The sequence below is a fragment of the Cyclopterus lumpus genome, chromosome 12 (genome assembly GCF_009769545.1).
Source record: "Cyclopterus lumpus isolate fCycLum1 chromosome 12, fCycLum1.pri, whole genome shotgun sequence".
NCBI classification, from domain to species: Eukaryota; Metazoa; Chordata; class Actinopteri; order Perciformes; family Cyclopteridae; genus Cyclopterus; species Cyclopterus lumpus.
In genome coordinates this window covers 3,403,431-3,421,950 of record NC_046977.1, presented here as the reverse complement: position 1 = coordinate 3,421,950, position 18,520 = coordinate 3,403,431, and the positions used below count along the sequence as shown (strand labels likewise).

General features: G+C 42.9%; 3 protein-coding genes across 4 annotated transcripts; 1 reads left to right on the top strand and 2 right to left on the bottom strand.

Moving 5' to 3' along the window:
* Positions 1 to 8,546: 8,546 nt before the first annotated feature.
* Positions 8,547 to 10,061, bottom strand: LOC117740647 (alpha-2B adrenergic receptor). The gene has a single exon (XM_034547169.1). It carries the CDS (start codon positions 10,059 to 10,061, stop codon positions 8,547 to 8,549), a length of 1,515 nt encoding a protein of 504 aa, XP_034403060.1.
* A 2,759-nt stretch (positions 10,062 to 12,820) lies between these two features.
* Positions 12,821 to 15,237, bottom strand: LOC117740937 (low choriolytic enzyme). Of its 2 annotated transcripts, XM_034547608.1 has the most exons (10): positions 15,182 to 15,237; positions 15,064 to 15,087; positions 14,907 to 14,972; positions 14,724 to 14,773; positions 14,175 to 14,244; positions 13,988 to 14,102; positions 13,724 to 13,896; positions 13,274 to 13,355; positions 13,073 to 13,194; positions 12,821 to 12,986 (listed from the first exon to the last, which is right to left on the bottom strand). In XM_034547608.1, exons 1-10 carry the CDS (start codon positions 15,231 to 15,233, stop codon positions 12,829 to 12,831), a joined length of 912 nt encoding a protein of 303 aa, XP_034403499.1. In that variant the 5' UTR covers positions 15,234 to 15,237; the 3' UTR covers positions 12,821 to 12,828. The 2 variants fall into 2 exon arrangements, with proteins under 2 accessions (XP_034403499.1, XP_034403498.1); XM_034547607.1 differs by having other exon boundaries at positions 15,064 to 15,195.
* Positions 15,238 to 16,094: 857 nt separating this feature from the next.
* zcchc9 (zinc finger, CCHC domain containing 9) lies at positions 16,095 to 18,393 on the top strand. Its single transcript, XM_034547609.1, has 6 exons — positions 16,095 to 16,204; positions 16,682 to 17,121; positions 17,246 to 17,396; positions 17,507 to 17,599; positions 17,731 to 17,799; positions 18,014 to 18,393. Exons 2-6 carry the CDS (start codon positions 16,699 to 16,701, stop codon positions 18,124 to 18,126), a joined length of 849 nt encoding a protein of 282 aa, XP_034403500.1. The 5' UTR covers positions 16,095 to 16,204; positions 16,682 to 16,698; the 3' UTR covers positions 18,127 to 18,393.
* Positions 18,394 to 18,520: the final 127 nt, after the last annotated feature.

Sequence of the window (18,520 nt, the reverse complement as noted above, 5' to 3'; positions counted from 1 at the left end):
TTTGTTTACTACAAGAACACGTGACAGTTGGAGTCCATGTTTGTTTTGGGACAAGAACACGTGACAGTTGGCGTCCATGTTTGTTTACTACAAGAACACGTGACAGTTGGTGTCCATGTTTGTTTACTACAAGAACACGTGACAGTTGGCGTCCATATTTGTTTACTACAAGAACACGTGACAGTTGGCGTCCATGTTTGTTTTGGGACAAGAACACGTGACAGTTGGCGTCCATGTTTGTTTACTACAAGAACACGTGACAGTTGGCGTCCATGTTTGTTTACTACAAGAACACGTGACAGTTGGTGTCCATGTTTGTTTTGGGACAAGAACACGTGACAGTTGGTGTCCATGTTTGTTTTGGGACAAGAACACGTGACAGTTGGCGTCCATGTTTGTTTACTACAAGAACACGTGACAGTTGGCGTCCATGTTTGTTCTGGTTAATGAACACGTGACAGTTGGCGTCCATGTTTGTTTTGGGACAAGAACACGTGACAGTTGGCGTCCATGTTTGTTCTGTTTTAAGAACACATGGCGGTTGGCTTCACAAACACAGTGTTGCCTCTGGGACTTTACAAACCTCCAAACATACATCCTCCGTCCTTTGAACCCTTCACTTCAGATAAAGAAAAAACATGTTTTAACGGGGATATATTTATTAATTCAGAAATTCACAAGTGTAGCTTTCAATAAAATACGTTAAAATGAATAAAAGATTAGCACATATACCAGTGGTGTGTATTTATGTATGCATGTATGTATTAGTGTGTGTGTGTGTGTGTGTGTGTTTCTTCTAATCTCATGCAATTAGTCCCTTCAGAGATGGGCTCTGACATTTAACCGTGTCACAACAGACCCCCGAGCACGGCTACTTTCTAACAGGATAACATCCTTATATGTTATTGAGTTAACACACACACATACACACACACACACACACACACACACACACACACACACACACACACACCATTCTGGTTTTGGGCTGTTCTTATTTATTCTCTTTATCACACTCATCTCTACATTCAACCCTTTCGAGATGACGAGTTGAGGGTGAATTCACACGTTACAGCAGAAACATAAATAACTATTTGAATAAAGTACTTAGTTCTTAAGTGGTATGAATAATAAATATATATTATTATACACGTGGAAGTAATATAGACACCGTTTACATTAGCTGTTGGAAGATGTACTCCGTTACTTGAGTAAAACACAGAAAAAATCAAATAAAACAAAATTACACAATTCTTACATCAGCATCAAAATATACTTAAAGTTCTAATTATGCAGAATAATATACATTATGTTATCGTATTATAATTATTGATGCATTAATGTGTTCATCACTTCATAAATTGCTGGTAGTTTCTTCTATAATAATACATCAGCATTTATCAGTTAGAAATTCGTTGGAATAATCAGAAGCAACTAAAGCAATATTTACCTCTGAGATGTAGATTAGAAGGATAAAGAAGCACAATCACTCATGTAAAGTACAAGAACCTCAAGATTGTATTTCAATGCAGTAATTTAGTAAATGCAATTATTTATTTTCCACCACTGGTTATGTGATATATAATAATAATATAAAATAAATTGGACAGACGGGCCTTCTTACTCCCATACTGATAATAACACTGGTAATATATTAAAATATTATATAATGAGACGCATTGTTTGTTGTAATTAATTGTATGAATGATACACAAGAAGCCTGAGGCCAGCAGCACGATTCCTTTCCCACCTCAGAGAATCATAGTCGAGTGTATTATTATTATTCATGTTACAGTAGCTCCGTGACTGCCGGTCGGGGCAGTAAATCACAGTCGCCCTCCACCCCGCCAGCCCCTCCCCCACCGGCCGGCCCCCCGCTGACACCCGTCACTTATCTTGAAAAGCTGTCTGCAGCGTGAGCCGAGGCCGGAGGCCGAGGGCGCCGCAACGAAAGCACCACAGGCAACGAGAAGGGGAAGAAGCATCCAGACGGAGAAAGAAACGGAAGAAAAGGTCACTTTAAGATATTTTTAGAACATCATTCATACACTGACATGGAGTGTGTGAGAGGCTGGAGGCAGAACCCTGTCTTAAAGCTGCATTCTCTCTCCTGACCACCAGGGGGCGCCTCCTCTGGTTGTATAGAAGTCTATGCTTCATGTCTTAAAGCTGCATTCTCTCTCCTGACCACCAGGGGGCGACTCCTCTGGTTGTATAGAAGTCTATGCTTCATGTCTTAAAGCTGCATTCTCTGTCCTGACCACCAGGGGGCGACTCCTCTGGTTGTATAGAAGTCTATGCTTCATGTCTTAAAGCTGCATTCTCTCTCCTGACCACCAGGGCGCGACTCCTCTGGTTGTATAGAAGTCTATGCTTCATGTCTTAAAACTGCATTCTCTCTCCTGACCACCAGGGGGCGACTCCTCTGGTTGTATAGAAGTATATGCTTCATGTGTTAAAGCTGCATTCTCTCTACTGACCACCAGGGGGCGACTCCTCTGGTTGTATAGAAGTCTATGCTTCATGTGTTAAAGCTGCATTCTCTCTCCTGACCACCAGGGGGCGACTCCTCTGGTTGTATAGAAGTCTAGGCTTCATGTGTTAAAGCTGCATTCTCTCTACTGACCACCAGGGAGTGACTCCTCTGGTTGTATAGAAGTCTATGCTTCATGTGTTAAAGCTGCATTCTCTCTACTGACCACCAGGGGGCGACTCCTCTGGTTGTATAGAAGTCTATGCTACCTCCTTCTGTTTCATGGATTGGAGTTCCATTCATACATTGTCATATTCATGTAATGTGTTTATGTAACTCTGTAACTTCATTCTGTACACATGACATCTATTCGTCTGTCCATCCGGGGAGAGGGATCCTCCTCTGTTGCTCTCCTGAAGGTTTCTTCCCTTTTTTCCCTGTGTTTTTGGGGAGTTTTTCCTGATCCGATGTGAGGTCAAAGGTCAGGGATATTGTACGTGTACAGATTGTAAAGCCCTTTGAGGCAAATTTGTAATTTGTGATATTGGGCTATACAAAATAAACTGAATTGAACAAAATTGAATTTAATTGAATGAGTTAAAGCTGCATTCTCTCTACTGACCACCAGGGGCGACTCCTCTGGTTGTATAGAAGTCTATACTTCATGTGTTAAAGCTGCATTCTCTCTACTGACCACCAGGGGCGACTCCTCTGGTTGTATAGAAGTCTATGCTTCATGTGTTAAAGCTGCATTCTCTCTCCTGACCACCAGGGGCGACTCCTCTGGTTGTATAGAAGTTTATGCATCATGTGTTAAAGCTGCATTCTCTCTCCTGACCACCAGGGGGCGACTCCTCTGTAAATTATGGTCATTTAGAGTCAAACAGACCATAGAACAGGGTATGCTTTAGGGCGGTGCTACAAGGTGATTGACAGGTCAACACCAGAGACGTACACGGCGTCTCTACGTCACTCCTCCTCAGTCCAAATATGGTCACTTCCTGTTCACTGGTTTCAAAAAACGAGATGGCGACGAGATGGCGACGTAGAGATCGTAAAAATCGATGCTGGGCAGGTAGGTCTCGTCCAGCATTTCTTGAAATAATACATGTTTAATACCTGAACATAAAATTATTGTGATTGTCTATTTGTATCCTAATTTAATAAAAAGAGATACAAAAGGTGTTAATCAGAGGCACGCTAGCTGTTCCCCCCTGCTGCCAGTCCTTATGCTAAGCTAAGCTAACAACGTCCTGACTCCAATATTCTCTTCTCTTTGGCGCTGCCTTTATTTATTTTAATGTCTGCACGTTAACTTTTATTCTCGTATTTTGTCTTAATCTTTTTACTGTTTAAAGTCCTTATTTTATAATGTGTTTATTTTGCACTTTTAATGCTCCCTTATTGTCCTCTGAAGTGAGACAAGACTTCCTGTTTTCTGCCTCTGTGTTCACGTGAATCTGATTTTTAAATAAAAAATCGACCGAGAGGCTTCCATATCTAATCCGGCTGAATTATTCACGGCGTGAGTTCAGTGAGGTGGAACGTGGAGTCACGACGGGCGAATTCAAGCTGGAAACCTTCAAATGGAAAAACGTGGGGCTCATTTATTCAGCTTGTATGGAGTTGACCCTGCAGGTAAATTGTGTTCATGCACAGGTCAATTCTTCAGACTATTTTGAAAATAAAACGTTTATTTTACTACTTTTATCCATTTGCGTCTGTAGATTTCTCCTTAATGCACCAAAAGTTACCAATTAAATGTTTTTTGTAGCCCAAAATCACAAATTTGCTTCAGAGGGATTTCAAATCTGTCCGACATCCTCGGCCCCATCGGTGGAGGAGAGATCTCCCCCAAAAGTAACTCCTAAACGGGGAGAAACCTCCGGGAGGGACTCCAGAGGAGGAGCAGAGTTAATAATGTGCATTAATATATAAGATGGAGATCAGCGGGAGTTCATCAGCATCACTAACACACCGTTACACAATGCCTCATTTGCATATTTAAACATAACATGTTGAAACTTCTAACACAATAACTCCTCCTCCTAATGTCAGGGATGAAGTGGTGAAGTTAAATATATGAGGTCATTAATATATATATATATATATATATATATATATATATATATACATATATATGTATATATATTTACATATCTATATATATTTACATAAGTATATATATGTATATATATACAGTATATACGTGTACACGTATGCATATATATACATGCATATATACATGTATATATATATGTATATATATACATGTATATATATATGTATATACAGTATATATAGATATATACATATCTATATATATACATATATATACATATGCATATATATGTATATATATATACATATAAATATATGCATATGTATATATATATACATATGTAAATATGTATATATATATATATACACGTGTATATATATACACATACATATATATATATATATATATATATACATATATATATATATATATATATATATATACACGTCCCCGTATCTATGTGTTTCTGCAGTGAGGCTCATTTACATAGAAATATGCACATTCATTCATTTAAATACAGTAGAAAGTGTTTTTCGCTCTCTGAGCATCAGTCATTTTAATAATAATATTTTGGAGGTGTAGCTGTGTAGCTGTGTGGCGTCCCCCCCCCCCCCCCCCGCCTGAGAGAGTGTCTTCGAGGCCTGATGGGTTTTTAATGGAGCTTTGTGGCTCACAGGAAAAACTGATATTGGTCGCATGCTTCTTGTCATTGTTGGATAATAATAATATGTGTTGATAAGAAGAAACACAGACTTAAACTACCAGAATAATCTTCCTCTAGCTGCGTGCAGATATTTCAGGGTATTGATCGACATGAGGAGTCTGTAATGCAGACGTCTCCGTGAGGTGAGAACATGAATCTGTGTTTTATCGGTTCCCAGCTGCAGAGCGGTGATGTCATCTGATTCACGGCCCAACGCGCCGGAGACGAACAACGTCGGGCTTAATACGGCGTCATAAAAAAGACATTAAGAATCCAATAGCGTAATACCTCGGAGCCATGAAACTGTCGCCATAAAAAAAGGAGACGGGAACATTATATTCTGCTTTTTTTAGAGATTTCTCCGGCACCGCATGAGATCCTTCGAGTGGAATTTACAACGTTCAGGGATCAAGTCTCATTAAGAAGAAGAAGAAGAAGAAGAAGAAGAAGAAGAAGAAGAAGAAGAAGAAGAACGTTTTCAAGTCTCACAAACGGGGAATTAAATAAATATTCTTTCTTTCTTATTTAATTAATAACTCTGCAGCATCGGCAGACAGGAACCCCGGTAGATGAAAGCGTTGTCCTAATGACACAAAATTACCCCACTGGAGGGTTTTAACAGCTTTAATTACGAGCCAATCACAAGTGTGTCTTCACTGCCAGACATCAACAACGCTTTCTGCTTTTTTCACATTCAATTACACAGCGCAAGCTAATTAGTTAATTATCACCTTTCATTTTCGCAGATAGAACTCGTGGTGTTTTTTTTGTTTTAGGGCAATTATTTTATCAAATACGCTGCTGTCACGAGGACAAATAAGACAATTTTCCCACAGTGTTTTAGGGTCAAAGGTCAGGGAAGCAGCGACACTAAACTGTTTGATTCCATTATTCTCAAAACCCCCTGAATGTGACGAGGCTTCAAAGTAAAAGCATGAAACTGGGACACGGCAGCAGAGACAGGAAGACAGAAGGAGAAGTCGACTGAAATCACAAAATACCAAAAAGAAAATCTTTAAAACCGTCTCGTTAGCGGAGCTCGTTAGCGGAGCTCAGAGGTCTGCCGGAAGGAGTCCTAAAACCAGGAAAGGAGTCACTTCTTGTTCCCTGGTCTCAAAGTCAGTGTTTGTTGTTTACAGGTCTGTGTTCAACAGAAGCTGAAGACACGTTAACGTTCAGCCGTCTGATATATTTAACAGGTCGGTGGACGCCCCTCACTAGGACGCTAGTCCTTTAGCTTAGTGGAGGAGACGTTAGCTTCTTACTTTACACTTCAAACATCATTAAAGTTCATTAGTGAAGATTATTTGATGTACATCTCTCGTTGGTTTGTGTACTGAAGCCTCGAGTTCGACGTTTTGGCCGTCGCCATCTTGTTTTTTTTGCAACCATTTGCCATATTTTAAGGAGGTGGATGAGTGACGAAGAGAACGGGATCACGATTTACTAAATTAGCATCGTGATGTATCCGGGAAGACGGTGTACTTTCTCGCGTGAAAACATATTGAAACTTAACAAAGTGGCGTAATAACAGCTTTAAACGGGCTCCCAGACGCAATGCATTCTGGGACGGTTTAGTATGAACGAGTTCTCGCTAATGTGGTAAAAACCTCCGGGAGATTGAATTGTATGTCAGGATGCTTGGTCTGGTTTTAAAGAACGGAGGAAGATCAACGGAGCTTCAGCCAAACAACAAACATGCAATTTAATTTCAGTTGGACTAAAAGAAGTTCAGTTCAGTTCAAAAGTCTTACAAGTGTGCACAGAACACACACACACACACACACACACACACACACACACACACACACACACACACACACACACAGTGAGGAGGAGGAGCGTCTTCATCAGCTCACCGTCCATTGTGTTCGTTAAGTATAGGAAATAAATCAATACTTCCAGAGGTGGAAGAAGTATTTGACCCTTTACTGAAGTAAAAGTACTAATAACACGCTGTGAGAATACTCCAGTACAAGTAGAAGTCCTGCAGTAAAAGTATTGATTGATCAGTAACATGTATATGTTTCATAATACCTCCTTTATACCTGTTGTCTGGTTTAATCTACATCAATTCATCATTTTCTATGAGATCTTCGTATCGAGGCCTTTGAAAGAGTGTATTTATCTTAAGGAGGAATCTGGAGATACGTGGTTTTACCTGCAGGACGTAGCTGGTTAATGTAATGGAGTCAAAAGTACAAGTACTTGAGTAAATAAGTACCTTTTTAGTGATGAAAGTAAAACATGAAAGGCGTCTCCATCTCCCGTGAAGCCGCCGGCGGTGGCCTCCGTGAGATGTTCCCACAGGGAGGCGTAAGCAGGTCAGACACTCGGGAATAAAAGCTCCAAGTTTCATCTTCTCTTTGAGGAAGAAACCGAAAAGAAGAAGAAGAAGAAGAAGAAGCGATCTCCTGTTCCTTGAGTGCCTTTTTTTTCTTTTTTTTAATCTCCGATAAAAGACACTTAGTGATATTTATTCTCTTCCAGTAGAACCCAGAGGCTCCTCTGCTCACACACACACACACACACACACACACACACACACAAACAAAGAGACCGCATTCGTACATTAAATTACTGAACACAGACCCTGTACCCTCTTGACTTCCGTTTCAATACGTAATCAAATAATTCGTCTTCAGGGTCATTGAATATTCAATTACGCCGTATTCTTAAATAACATTAAAGATAATTGATTCGGCCACTTGACCGCGGCTTTGACAAACAAGGGGATGCGACGTTGGACGACAGTTCGTTCCTTAATGTACAAGTGTTTACGTTCGATGCTGAAGAAGGTCAATCCCGGTCAAGACCACAAAGAAAAGACTTGAATGCGTCCAGATGAACCGTCTCAACTCCAGCTTTCCTCCCTAGAAGAAGGTTCTCTTGGAGAAGGTTCCCTAGAAGAAGGTCCCCTAGAAGAAGGTTCTCTTGAAGAAGGTCCCCTAGAAGAAGGTCTCCTTGAAGAAGGTCCCCTAAAAGAAGGTCCCCTGTAAGAAGGTCTCCTTGAAGAAGGTTCTCTTGGATAAGGTTCCCTAGAAGAAGGTCCCCTTGAAGAAGGTCCCCTAGAAGAAGGTCTCCTTGAAGAAAGTCCCCTAAAAGAAGGTCCCCTGGGACAAGGTCTCGTTGAAGAAGGTCCCCTAGAAGAAGGTTCTCTTGAAGAAGGTCCCCTAGAAGAAGGTCTCCTTCAAGAAGGTCCCCTAAAAGAAGGTCCCCTGGAACAAGGTCTCCTTGAAGAAGGTCCCCTAGAAGAAGGTCTCCTTGAAGAAGGTCCCCTAGAAGAAGGTCCCCTTGAAGAATTTTCCCTAGAAGAAGGTGCCCTTGGCGTCCCTGCACAGTATCTTCTTGAAGGCCTTCCTGAAGTCGTGGTTGAAGACGGTGTAAATGACAGGGTTAAGGCAGGAGTTGCAGTATCCAATCCAGAAGAAGAATTTAAACAGGGGGTTGGGGATAGCGCAGGTCTCGGGGCACACCGCCTGAAGAGAGTAAGAGAAGAAGAAGGGGAACCAGCAGATCACAAACCCGCCCATCACCACCGCCAGCACGAAGGTGAACCTCTTCTCCCGGTTTGCCATGGCCTTGCGGCGTGACGAGGGCGTCCCCTGAATGCTCGTCGCCTCCTCGGGTACCAACTTGATGCCGGACGCAGTGGCCATGGTCTTCTTGTACCTGCAGGCCAGGTTCAGCATCTGACCTCCGAACCCTTTGCGTTGGGACGCTCCAAACGTTCGCTCGTCGGCCGCGTTCGTCTTGTCTTTACCGTTCTCGCCCAGTTCGGAACCGAAGCTGGAAGAGTTGTCGGGGAGCGCCTCCTCCTCTTCGGCAGGATGTGTCCGGGGCTCTTTGCGGGGAACAACTGAGGGGATTTGGGGGACTGGCGGGGAAGAAGTGGATGTTTGGACAGACTCGGCAGGGCAGGGCTGAGTGACCCGGCTCCCGGGAGGGTTTTGAAGTGACGTGATGGACATGTCTTTCGGGACTTCTTCTCGTTGGCCGGCCGCCGCACCTCCTCGATCCCCATTCTGCTGCGACTGCTCGGATAACTTCGCCGGAGGCTCGTTGGTTCCCGCGCTGGCTTCGCCTCCTTCCGCCGCCTCCTGCTTCCGTCCGGACGGGCGACGCGTGTGCTGCTTGGCGATCTGATAAATCTTCACGTACACCAGAATCATGATCACGCAGGGGGCGAAGAAGGAGCCGATGGTGGAGTAGAGGATGTACCAGCGCTCGTTGTTCAGCTCGCACTCCTCTTCGCCTCCTTCGCTCTTGTCCAGCGTGAGGAGAGGCGGGAACGAGATGACCGCGGAGATCAGCCAGACCACCACGATGGCCGCCTTGATGCGTGCGGGGGTGCGCCTGGCGCCGTAGGTCACGGGCCGGGAGATGGACAGGTAGCGGTCCAGTGCGATGGCGCACAGGTGCACGATGGAGGAGGTGCAGAAGAGAACGTCCAGGGCCAGGTAGATCTCGCACCACACGGAGCTGAACGCCCAGTAGCCCTGCAGCTCGTTGGCCAACGAGAACGGGATGATGAGCGTCGCAACTAAAATATCCGCCGCCGCCAGCGACACCAGGAAGAGGTTCTGGGGCCCCTTCAGGGATCGGGAAGTCAGCACGGCGATGATGACGAGGATGTTCCCGACGATGGTGAAGACCATCATGAAGGTGATGGCGAAGGCGAAGGCGGCGGTGGCTTGCGGGGTGTACGGCGAGGTCCTGCCGGCGCTCCGGTTGCAGGGCCGGGCGCCGGAGACGAGGCTGAGGTTCCTGTTGGGGAGGCCGGCGAGCTCCGACAGGCAGTGGGCGTCGTGAGCAGCTGCCATGGCAACGGTCAACGTGAAGCCATGTGACCTGAAAGAGAGAGAGAGAGAGAGAGAGCAAAAGGAGAAAGTATAACTTTTAGATATCTGCCAAAGACAATGACGGTGCACTTCTACGCCGCCATCATCGAGTCCATCCTCTTCTCCTCCGTCACTGTCAGCGTATCATTCGCTCCGCTGAGACGGTGATTGGCTGCAACCTGCCGTCCCTTCAGGACCTGTTCGCTTCAAGGACCCTGAGGCGAGCAAGAAAGATGGTGGCCGACCGCTTTCACCCTGGACATAAACGGTTTGAGTCTCTCCCCTCTGGCAGGAGGCTGAGGTCCATCAGGACCAAGACCTCAGGCCACACAAACAGCTTCTTCCTGTCGGCAGTCGGGGCTCATGGACAGGACAACCCCCAGGACAGTTTCCTTCTGGTCACTTAATTCTTCACTTAAATACACTTAAATACACTTAACTCTTCATTTTAAATACACTTGTCACTTTAAACTTACTTACACTGGTTAAAGTACTGAAATCTGCCCGTCTGTGCACTTTATTTTATATTTACATTCTTAATTCTCGCATTGTGTTGATGTTAATGTTATTGTCTATTGTTGCATACGCAGCAATAAAAGGCTCTGATTCTGATTATCGATCCATATTAACAGATACAGATCTCTTTGTTGTTTGTTGTTCAGCTGGTCTTCTAGGATCCTGAATGTTTTTTATTTATTCTAGTTTATCACCAACACTACATTTTACTAGATTACATGTGAACGCACCATGAGAACGTTATCATTTACCTTCTCGTTTTCACCGAGCAGAGCCTGAACGCATCACAATGTAACAGGACCTTTACATGTAGAGTGATAAAAACACCTTGAGGATAAAACGCTGTCTTTCAGTCGGGTTAATAATTCGTGATTTTCGAGCTTTTGAACAGGAAATGTTTTTTTTTTAAAGTGCTGTTCATCTTCATCATCTCAGTTCAGAGATGATGAGAGGAAGGAAACAAACAGATCAATTATATTGATTTGTTTAGATTTTACAAACTGTCACTGAAGAGCTGTGTGTTTTTTGGATTGAAGATTTATATATATATATATTAATTAATTGCACAATATAAGCATATGGTAACATATGGTAACATACATAATATATTATTTGATTCAGGAACAGACACATTTGAAGAAATGTTTAATAATTATATATATATATATATATACATATTAATATATTTAATTAATTTGTGCAATTAATTAAAATATGTGCAATTAATTAAAAATTGATTGCACAAATATAGATATACGTATATTATATATATATACACTGTATACATACACATATACGTATATATATACATATATTATATACATACTGTATATATATATACACACATATATATATATATGTATATACTGTATATATATTTGTGCAATTAATTTTGTCCAGTCAGAATTTATTTCTAATAAGTAAACAAGTAGCTGACCTAAAGGAAATCCTGGATGACATTAAATCAATAATATAAATACATACATTAATGAGATGTTACAGAATCAACGTTCAGACCGAGACTTACTGCAATAGAAGCTCCTCAACTTTAAAAGTTAATTCTTTCTTTCCGGGAATCTGCAGGAAAGTACCCGGCGGAGGTCCACCGGAGCCGGACTGAGCGAGCCGGGGGTCCGGCGCTCAGAGCCCCGCAGGAGATTGAACCGATGAGGCGCGAGGAGGGGAGTCCGCGTGCAAGCGCTCCTCTTCGGGGTCTGAGCTCTCAGCTGGGCTCGCTGAGGAAGAGGAGGAGGAGGAGGAACTGACGCGCACGTTACCGGATCGACGTGCACGCGCCACTCGTTTTTACGCGCAGCTTCTTCTTGTCAGCATCTCGTTCAGAGGGTTTAACTTTTAGAGGTTTCCTCCTTTTTGGGTTTTAACGGTTTTTTAGTCGATTCAGAATGTAATCGATTAGTCGATCAACAGCAGCGCAATTAATCAATTAATCTTCTCTTGTTCACAGGAAAGTGAAGATTTGGGATTTACTTTTGGGTTGGAATAAAAAAACATTTTTTCAAACAGCTTAAAGTGCAGAACTATAATTTTAAATCTATAATTCAGCACTTACAAGTTTTTCTAAAATACTCCTAAAGGAACTTCTGAGTGTCGTTAGAAACTTTAAATGTTGAATTAAAACCGTTCGGCTGGTTCAGAGCTGCAGGTGTTTTGGTTGAACCAGTGACCGTGTTAACTGGTGACTAAACGTGATACTGAAACCCAGTTAACCCTTTAAATGTTCACGTCGTAAAACTAAAGTCTATTTTAACCCTAGTGGACACCAGGAGAACAACATGTAATATCTCCATAATACAGCAGTGACGCCCCTAGTGGACACCAGGAGAACAACATGTAATATCTGCATAATACAGCAGTGACGCCCCTAGTGGACACCAGGAGAACAACATGTAATATCTGCATAATACAGCAGTGATGCCCCTAGTGGACACCATGAGAACATGTAATATTTGCATAATACAGCGGTGACACCCCTAGTGGACACCATGAGAGCATGTAATATCTGCATAATACAGCAGTGACGCCCCTAGTGGACACCAGGAGAACAACATGTAATATCTGCATCATATCTTCCAGGATGTTTAGTGATCTTTTGTACCAAATAGATAAATCTTTTTTGGACTATATAGTAGTAAAATTAAAGACTCGAGACCCATTTTACAATATTTTTTACTGTATATTAAAAAAGGTAACACAATGAGTTCTGACGGTTTTATTAATAATTAGACTGGTCCATCCCACTGCTGGTGCCATTCTGCCCTCTAGTGGCGTTGTTCAGCTGCTGCAGCGTCACCCATGAAGAGGGAGCAGGAGTTTGCTCTTCCTCCGCCGTGTTGTTCACGGGGATGTCCCTCATCCAGCTTTTAGGGGAATCTGGAGACAGAAAAGAAAAAAGTGTCACGGGTTTCGTGTATTAATACTTCCCAGAACCCAGCCGGCGGTAGAAGTACGCGCAGTACCGCAGTGGTAGAGGATGCCGACTCGCTTGATGTCCGTCTCGGTCATCTTGACCCTCTGGCCCATCTCCGCTGTGGCCGTGTTGGCCACGATGGTGGGACGGCCGTTAGCTGAAAAGAAGTCGCTGACGCACAAAAACAACAAAGTTCACGCCATCGACTCGTCTTCACAAACACGCGAGCGGAGCGCCGGCGTCTCGTTACCTTCCGTAGTGCAGGATCGACTTCACGTCGTAGCGGAGGTCAAAGGTCACGCCGTCTTGAATCTTGAAGTTTCTCTCCATCCCTGAAAAGCAGCGGCCTCATTAAACTGATGGGAGGAGGTACACCTGAACTCTTACCTGCAGGATACGTGACATCACAGCTAAGGAGCCAATCGGGGTCGAGTATGAAACAAGGGTTTCAAATCTCGTACTTTAGCACAGACGACAGCCTGTAAAGTACTTCCTGTTTCCTGCATTCTGTCGGACGGCTGCGGTGCAAAGGATTGTGGGCCAGAAAAGAGGAACGCAAGCAAGATGTCGTGGAACGTCCTCGCAGTGCGTTGAAGGTCGTGCACGTGGAGCGCCGAAGGTCGGAACATTTGACCGAATACACACACACGATCAAAACGGAGTATTTGTACACGTCCCAAGTATCCAACAGGTACTTTACCCGCCATGATGTTGTTGGGCAGAATTTTGATGTACTGCTCGCGGTCCATCCTCGTGTGCTCGTGGTAGAAGCCCAGAGCGTGGAGAATCTCGTGGACGATGTTACCCACGATGCACTTGGGGCCGATGAACATGGATTGCTTGCCGCCGTGGTAGCCCACGAACGACGCACAGCTGGAATGGTTTTATTTAATGTTACCAAATGAAATATACATTTATATCATAAGTACTTCCACCTCGACACATCTATTGCCCAATTTCGTACCCTTTGCTGTGCATGAAGTGCAGGTAGTCGGCCTCGTAGGTCCTCTCGGGGAACGACATGCAGGTGTGTTCGGACACCATCGCCATGGCGGACACGATCTCTTGCCTCTTAGCGGCTGCAGAAGGAAAACATCGTGAGCATAGAAAGATGAACTCGTGGGTCACAAGCCTGATGCCGGGCCGCTCACCTAAATCCGGACCGATGACGTACGGGATCACCGACGTCGGCCAAACGCGGCTCACGGCGTTGCGGTCGCTCTGCGGGTCAAACACGAAACATGCAGAGTCAGCATTTCTTCTCTTTGGAGCTGACGTTACGGACAATACTCTGAGTAAAAAGGTATTAGTACATACAGTCAGTATCAGAGTAAAGGTACTAGGACAGACGTATCAGAGTAAAAGGTACTAGGACAGACTGTATCAGAGTAAAAGTACTAGGACAGACGTATCAGAGTAAAGATACTAGTAGTCAGTATCAGAGTAAAGGTACTAGGACAGACGTATCAGAGTAAAGGTACTAGGACAGACTGTATCAGAGTAAAGATACTAGTAGTCAGTATCAGAGTAAAGGTACTAGGACAGACGTATCAGAGTAAAGAAACTAGGACAGACTGTATCAGCGTAAAGGTACTAGTACAGTCAGTATCAGAGTAAAGGTACTAGGACAGACTGTATCAGAGTAAAAGGTACTAGTACAGTCAGTATCAGAGTAAAGGTACTAGTGTACTTCTACTCACCGACAGCACCAGGTCTCCCTCCAACACCGCGTGATCCTTTGCCAACAGTTCTGTTTAAAATATGATGAATAAAAAATGATTTTAATTCTTCGTTACACAATTTACTTCTCAGCTGCAGATTAAAAAAAAAATATATATATATATATATTTTTTTTTTAAATAGTCTCCAGGTGAAACTTTGACCTTCTAGAGTTTCCGGGTTGGAATCCAGGTATTTCACCAGCTCGATGATGTCATCCTGCTGAGACGCTGTAAGAAAACACACAATTAAAACATCAAGAGCACGCACGGCGAGCATTAATATGGATTATTGATCATTGATCAGACGGACTGGCCTCACCGCCCGGTACAGGACTGCAGGCGACTGAAAGAAACAGACGCGAGAGAAGATGTTGTTTGTTTGTTTGTTTGTTTGTTTGTTTGTTTTCCAGATACTGAAACAACGTGTGCATTCTCACCGAGTTGCGCGGCTTCAACCAGCAGCAGCGCAGCGAGGACGAGCTGCAGCATGACGTCAGAGGAGAGGCAGAATGAGGCCTTCAGGGCCCCCTCGACACTTTAAGGAGCATCAGCTGTTTAACTTCACAGCTGAAGTTACTTTGCAGAAGATTTGAATTGCAATAGTTAAAAAAAACATTGGTTTAAATAAATTAGCTCCATCTCAACCAGCTGCGCTATTAAAATTAGCAGCATTTGAATGTTTCTACAATAATCATTAAATAAAATGAGGTATGATTCAAGCACAATTAGCTGATACTACTTGTAAAAATAATTTTATTTTAACAACTTTATTTTTCTTAATGGAAGCAAAGAAATGTCTTAATCACTTTGCAATTACTGTCTACCACACATATATTTCATTTTATTTTATATATAAATATGTTATATTTTGTGCTAATATTTACACTTCTACACCATTTTGAACAATTTTATTCTCTTTTAAAAAAAATATATATTTCTTTCTTTTATTTAATGAGCCACACAATTGTAATTTTCAACTACTGCTTTTCTGTATTTTTTGTGTGCACATGATAATAAATAAATCATTACAAAATTATGTATTTATAGCATAGAAATATTACATATATGAGTGTATTCAATTTAGAAAGTACTTACTTTACTTTTGTTTTAATGATGTACTCGTCTCATTGGTATTTATTCATATATATGTTATATATATTATATTATATAATAATAATAATAATATATTTTATAAACTGACAGACGATAAATATTTGCCTTTATATTTCTATTCATATATTTTGCACAAGTTAACCAGTTAAATGTTCGGGTTGTTGTTCACATCAACCTGCAGCAGGGGGCGCTGTGGAACTTTCTTGATGGTTTGCGATGCAACAATACAAACAAACTGTCGAAGAAGAAGCACTTCCGGTAGGAATACCAACACATGGGCTGAAACCTCTCCACGTAACGTTGTTTTTAATTTATAAAGAGCTTTTATTAAACGACGCGTTCTGCCGGTGAGTTTAATCTTCCACGTTTTGTTTTATTAAATTAACTCATTAAAGATAAAAGTGACTTTTCTCTAAAAAACGTTGATACATCTGTGTGTTGACGTTAGCTTAGCTGCTAGCATAACATGCTAAAAACAAGTTATTTCTTGTTTTTGTCTTAACATATTTTCTGTTAATGAAGTCAGAGATCCGAGAACTAGCGACAGTTAAGCTGAATTAATTTAGACAGTTATCTTAGTCAATTATACGTGTTTTTAAAAGTTAAAAGTATCAATACCTCAGTGCGAAAATACTTCAGTACAAGAAGAACCTCACTTGAGTAAAAGTACTTAAAGTAAAAGTGTTGATTGATCAGTGAATGTTTTTTTTCACCTTAACTCTTTTATATATTTCATATTCCATGAGCTCGTCACGTGATATGATGTGATGTCATAATCTGTCAGCTGAGAGTCTGAAACGTAAAAGTTATATTGAATTCTTCAGCTTCTGGAGGTTCAGTCATGACGCGGTGGGCGAGAGCCAACAACATCCACAAACACAAGCCAGCAGAGGCCACTCCATGGACGCAGCTGAGGGGAGCAGGAGGAGGTGGAGGAGGAGCAGGAGGAGCAGGAGGGGGAGGTGGTGGTGGTGGTAGTCCCCCAGGCAGCTCTAACTACGGCCCCCAGAGGGATCGTCTGAGGGGGACCCAGCCCGGAGGATCAGCTTTGAAGAAACCCAACCGGCCGAAGAAAGACTACAAGAGCGAAGACGTCAACGGCTTCCTGGAGTTCCTGCAGCAGAGCGGACGTCCGCTGCCTCGGGGGGTCGGAGGAGGAGGAGGAGGACTGGAGCTCCGGGAGGACCTGGAGACGGCGCTGAAGAAGGACCGAAGACGAGAAGACAGACGAGTGAAGAGGCAGGACAACAAGAAGAACAACATGGTGAGAGGGGGACGGAGGGCGATGAGCTTTTTAAAACTGGATGGAATGTAGAAAGTGTGCTCTTTTTTTTATTTCTCCTCTTATTGTTCTTATCTTGTCTCCTTGTCTCCTTGTCTCCCTGCAGCTGTGTTTTAACTGCAGGAAGCCCGGCCACGGATTGGCCGACTGTCCGGAGGCCGACGGCGACGAGGAGATGGGCCGAGACATCTGCTACCGCTGCGGCTCCACCGAACACGAAGTCCAGAAGTGTCGAGCCAAAGTGGACCCGGCTCTGGGTGAGGATCCGGGGGACGTCTGGAGGAGGGGGACACCCGGGGGTGTGGGGGGGGGGGGGGGGGGGGGGGTCTGCTCCATTGTTGATCTCTAACGCTCCTCTGTGTCTCAGGCGAACACCCGTATGCTAAGTGCTTCATCTGCAGTAAAACTGGACATCTGTCTCGAGGCTGCCCGGATAATCCCAAAGGCCTCTACGCTCAAGGTTCAAACCCAGATATTCATCATAAATATATATATATATTTACACATTTTATTTATTTATATTATCTATCTATTATCTATCTGAATTAAGTGGTTTTCCAGCAGTTTAAATGTCCGTCTGTGCTCCTGCAGGAGGTGCCTGTCGTGTTTGTGGCTCAGTGGAACATTTTCAGAAGGATTGTCCTGAACATCAGAATGCAAGTGAGTATAAATACGACATATAAGATATAATAAATATTATTATATATATATGTGATAATCACGACAACGAGGCGACTCAACAATGAACAGGAACCGTCTTTTATTTTATAGTTTTATTATCACGATGTGTAGCATAGATGTGTTTTTTATATTTTATGGATCTGGAGCATTTTTTTCACTTCCTCTTCGTCCCTCTTCCTCTTCGTCCCTCCAGCGAACTCGGTGACGGTTCCCTGGTTGTCCAACAACATGAGCGCGGACCACGAGGACGTCCACCTCCCGGTGAAGAAGACCAAACCCAAAGCAACCAAAGTGGTGACGTTCTGATGCGTTTCTGTCTCTGGACTCGAACACGCGGACCGAATACCGGTCTACGTGATTTACATTTTTACGTTCGGACTTCCTTTGTGGATTCAAAAGGACTTTCCATTAAGTTTTTCTTCTGTATATTGTTCTTTCTCCAGAGCTTAAACCCTCAAACTATCGGAATAAAACTATAACTTCTAGAATTTGACATAATCTGCATATCATTTTAACAATCTCTCTAAAATAAATAGCTATATTATTAAAATAAAACCGTTATTATCAGATGAACCTTCGTCACCCGTTAAGTAAAACTTCAGAAGTATTGGTATCAAAATATACTTAAAGTAAAAGTACTCTTCGTGCAGAACGATGCATCTTCATAATCTCTTTCTTATTAATTAATAATAAATTACTT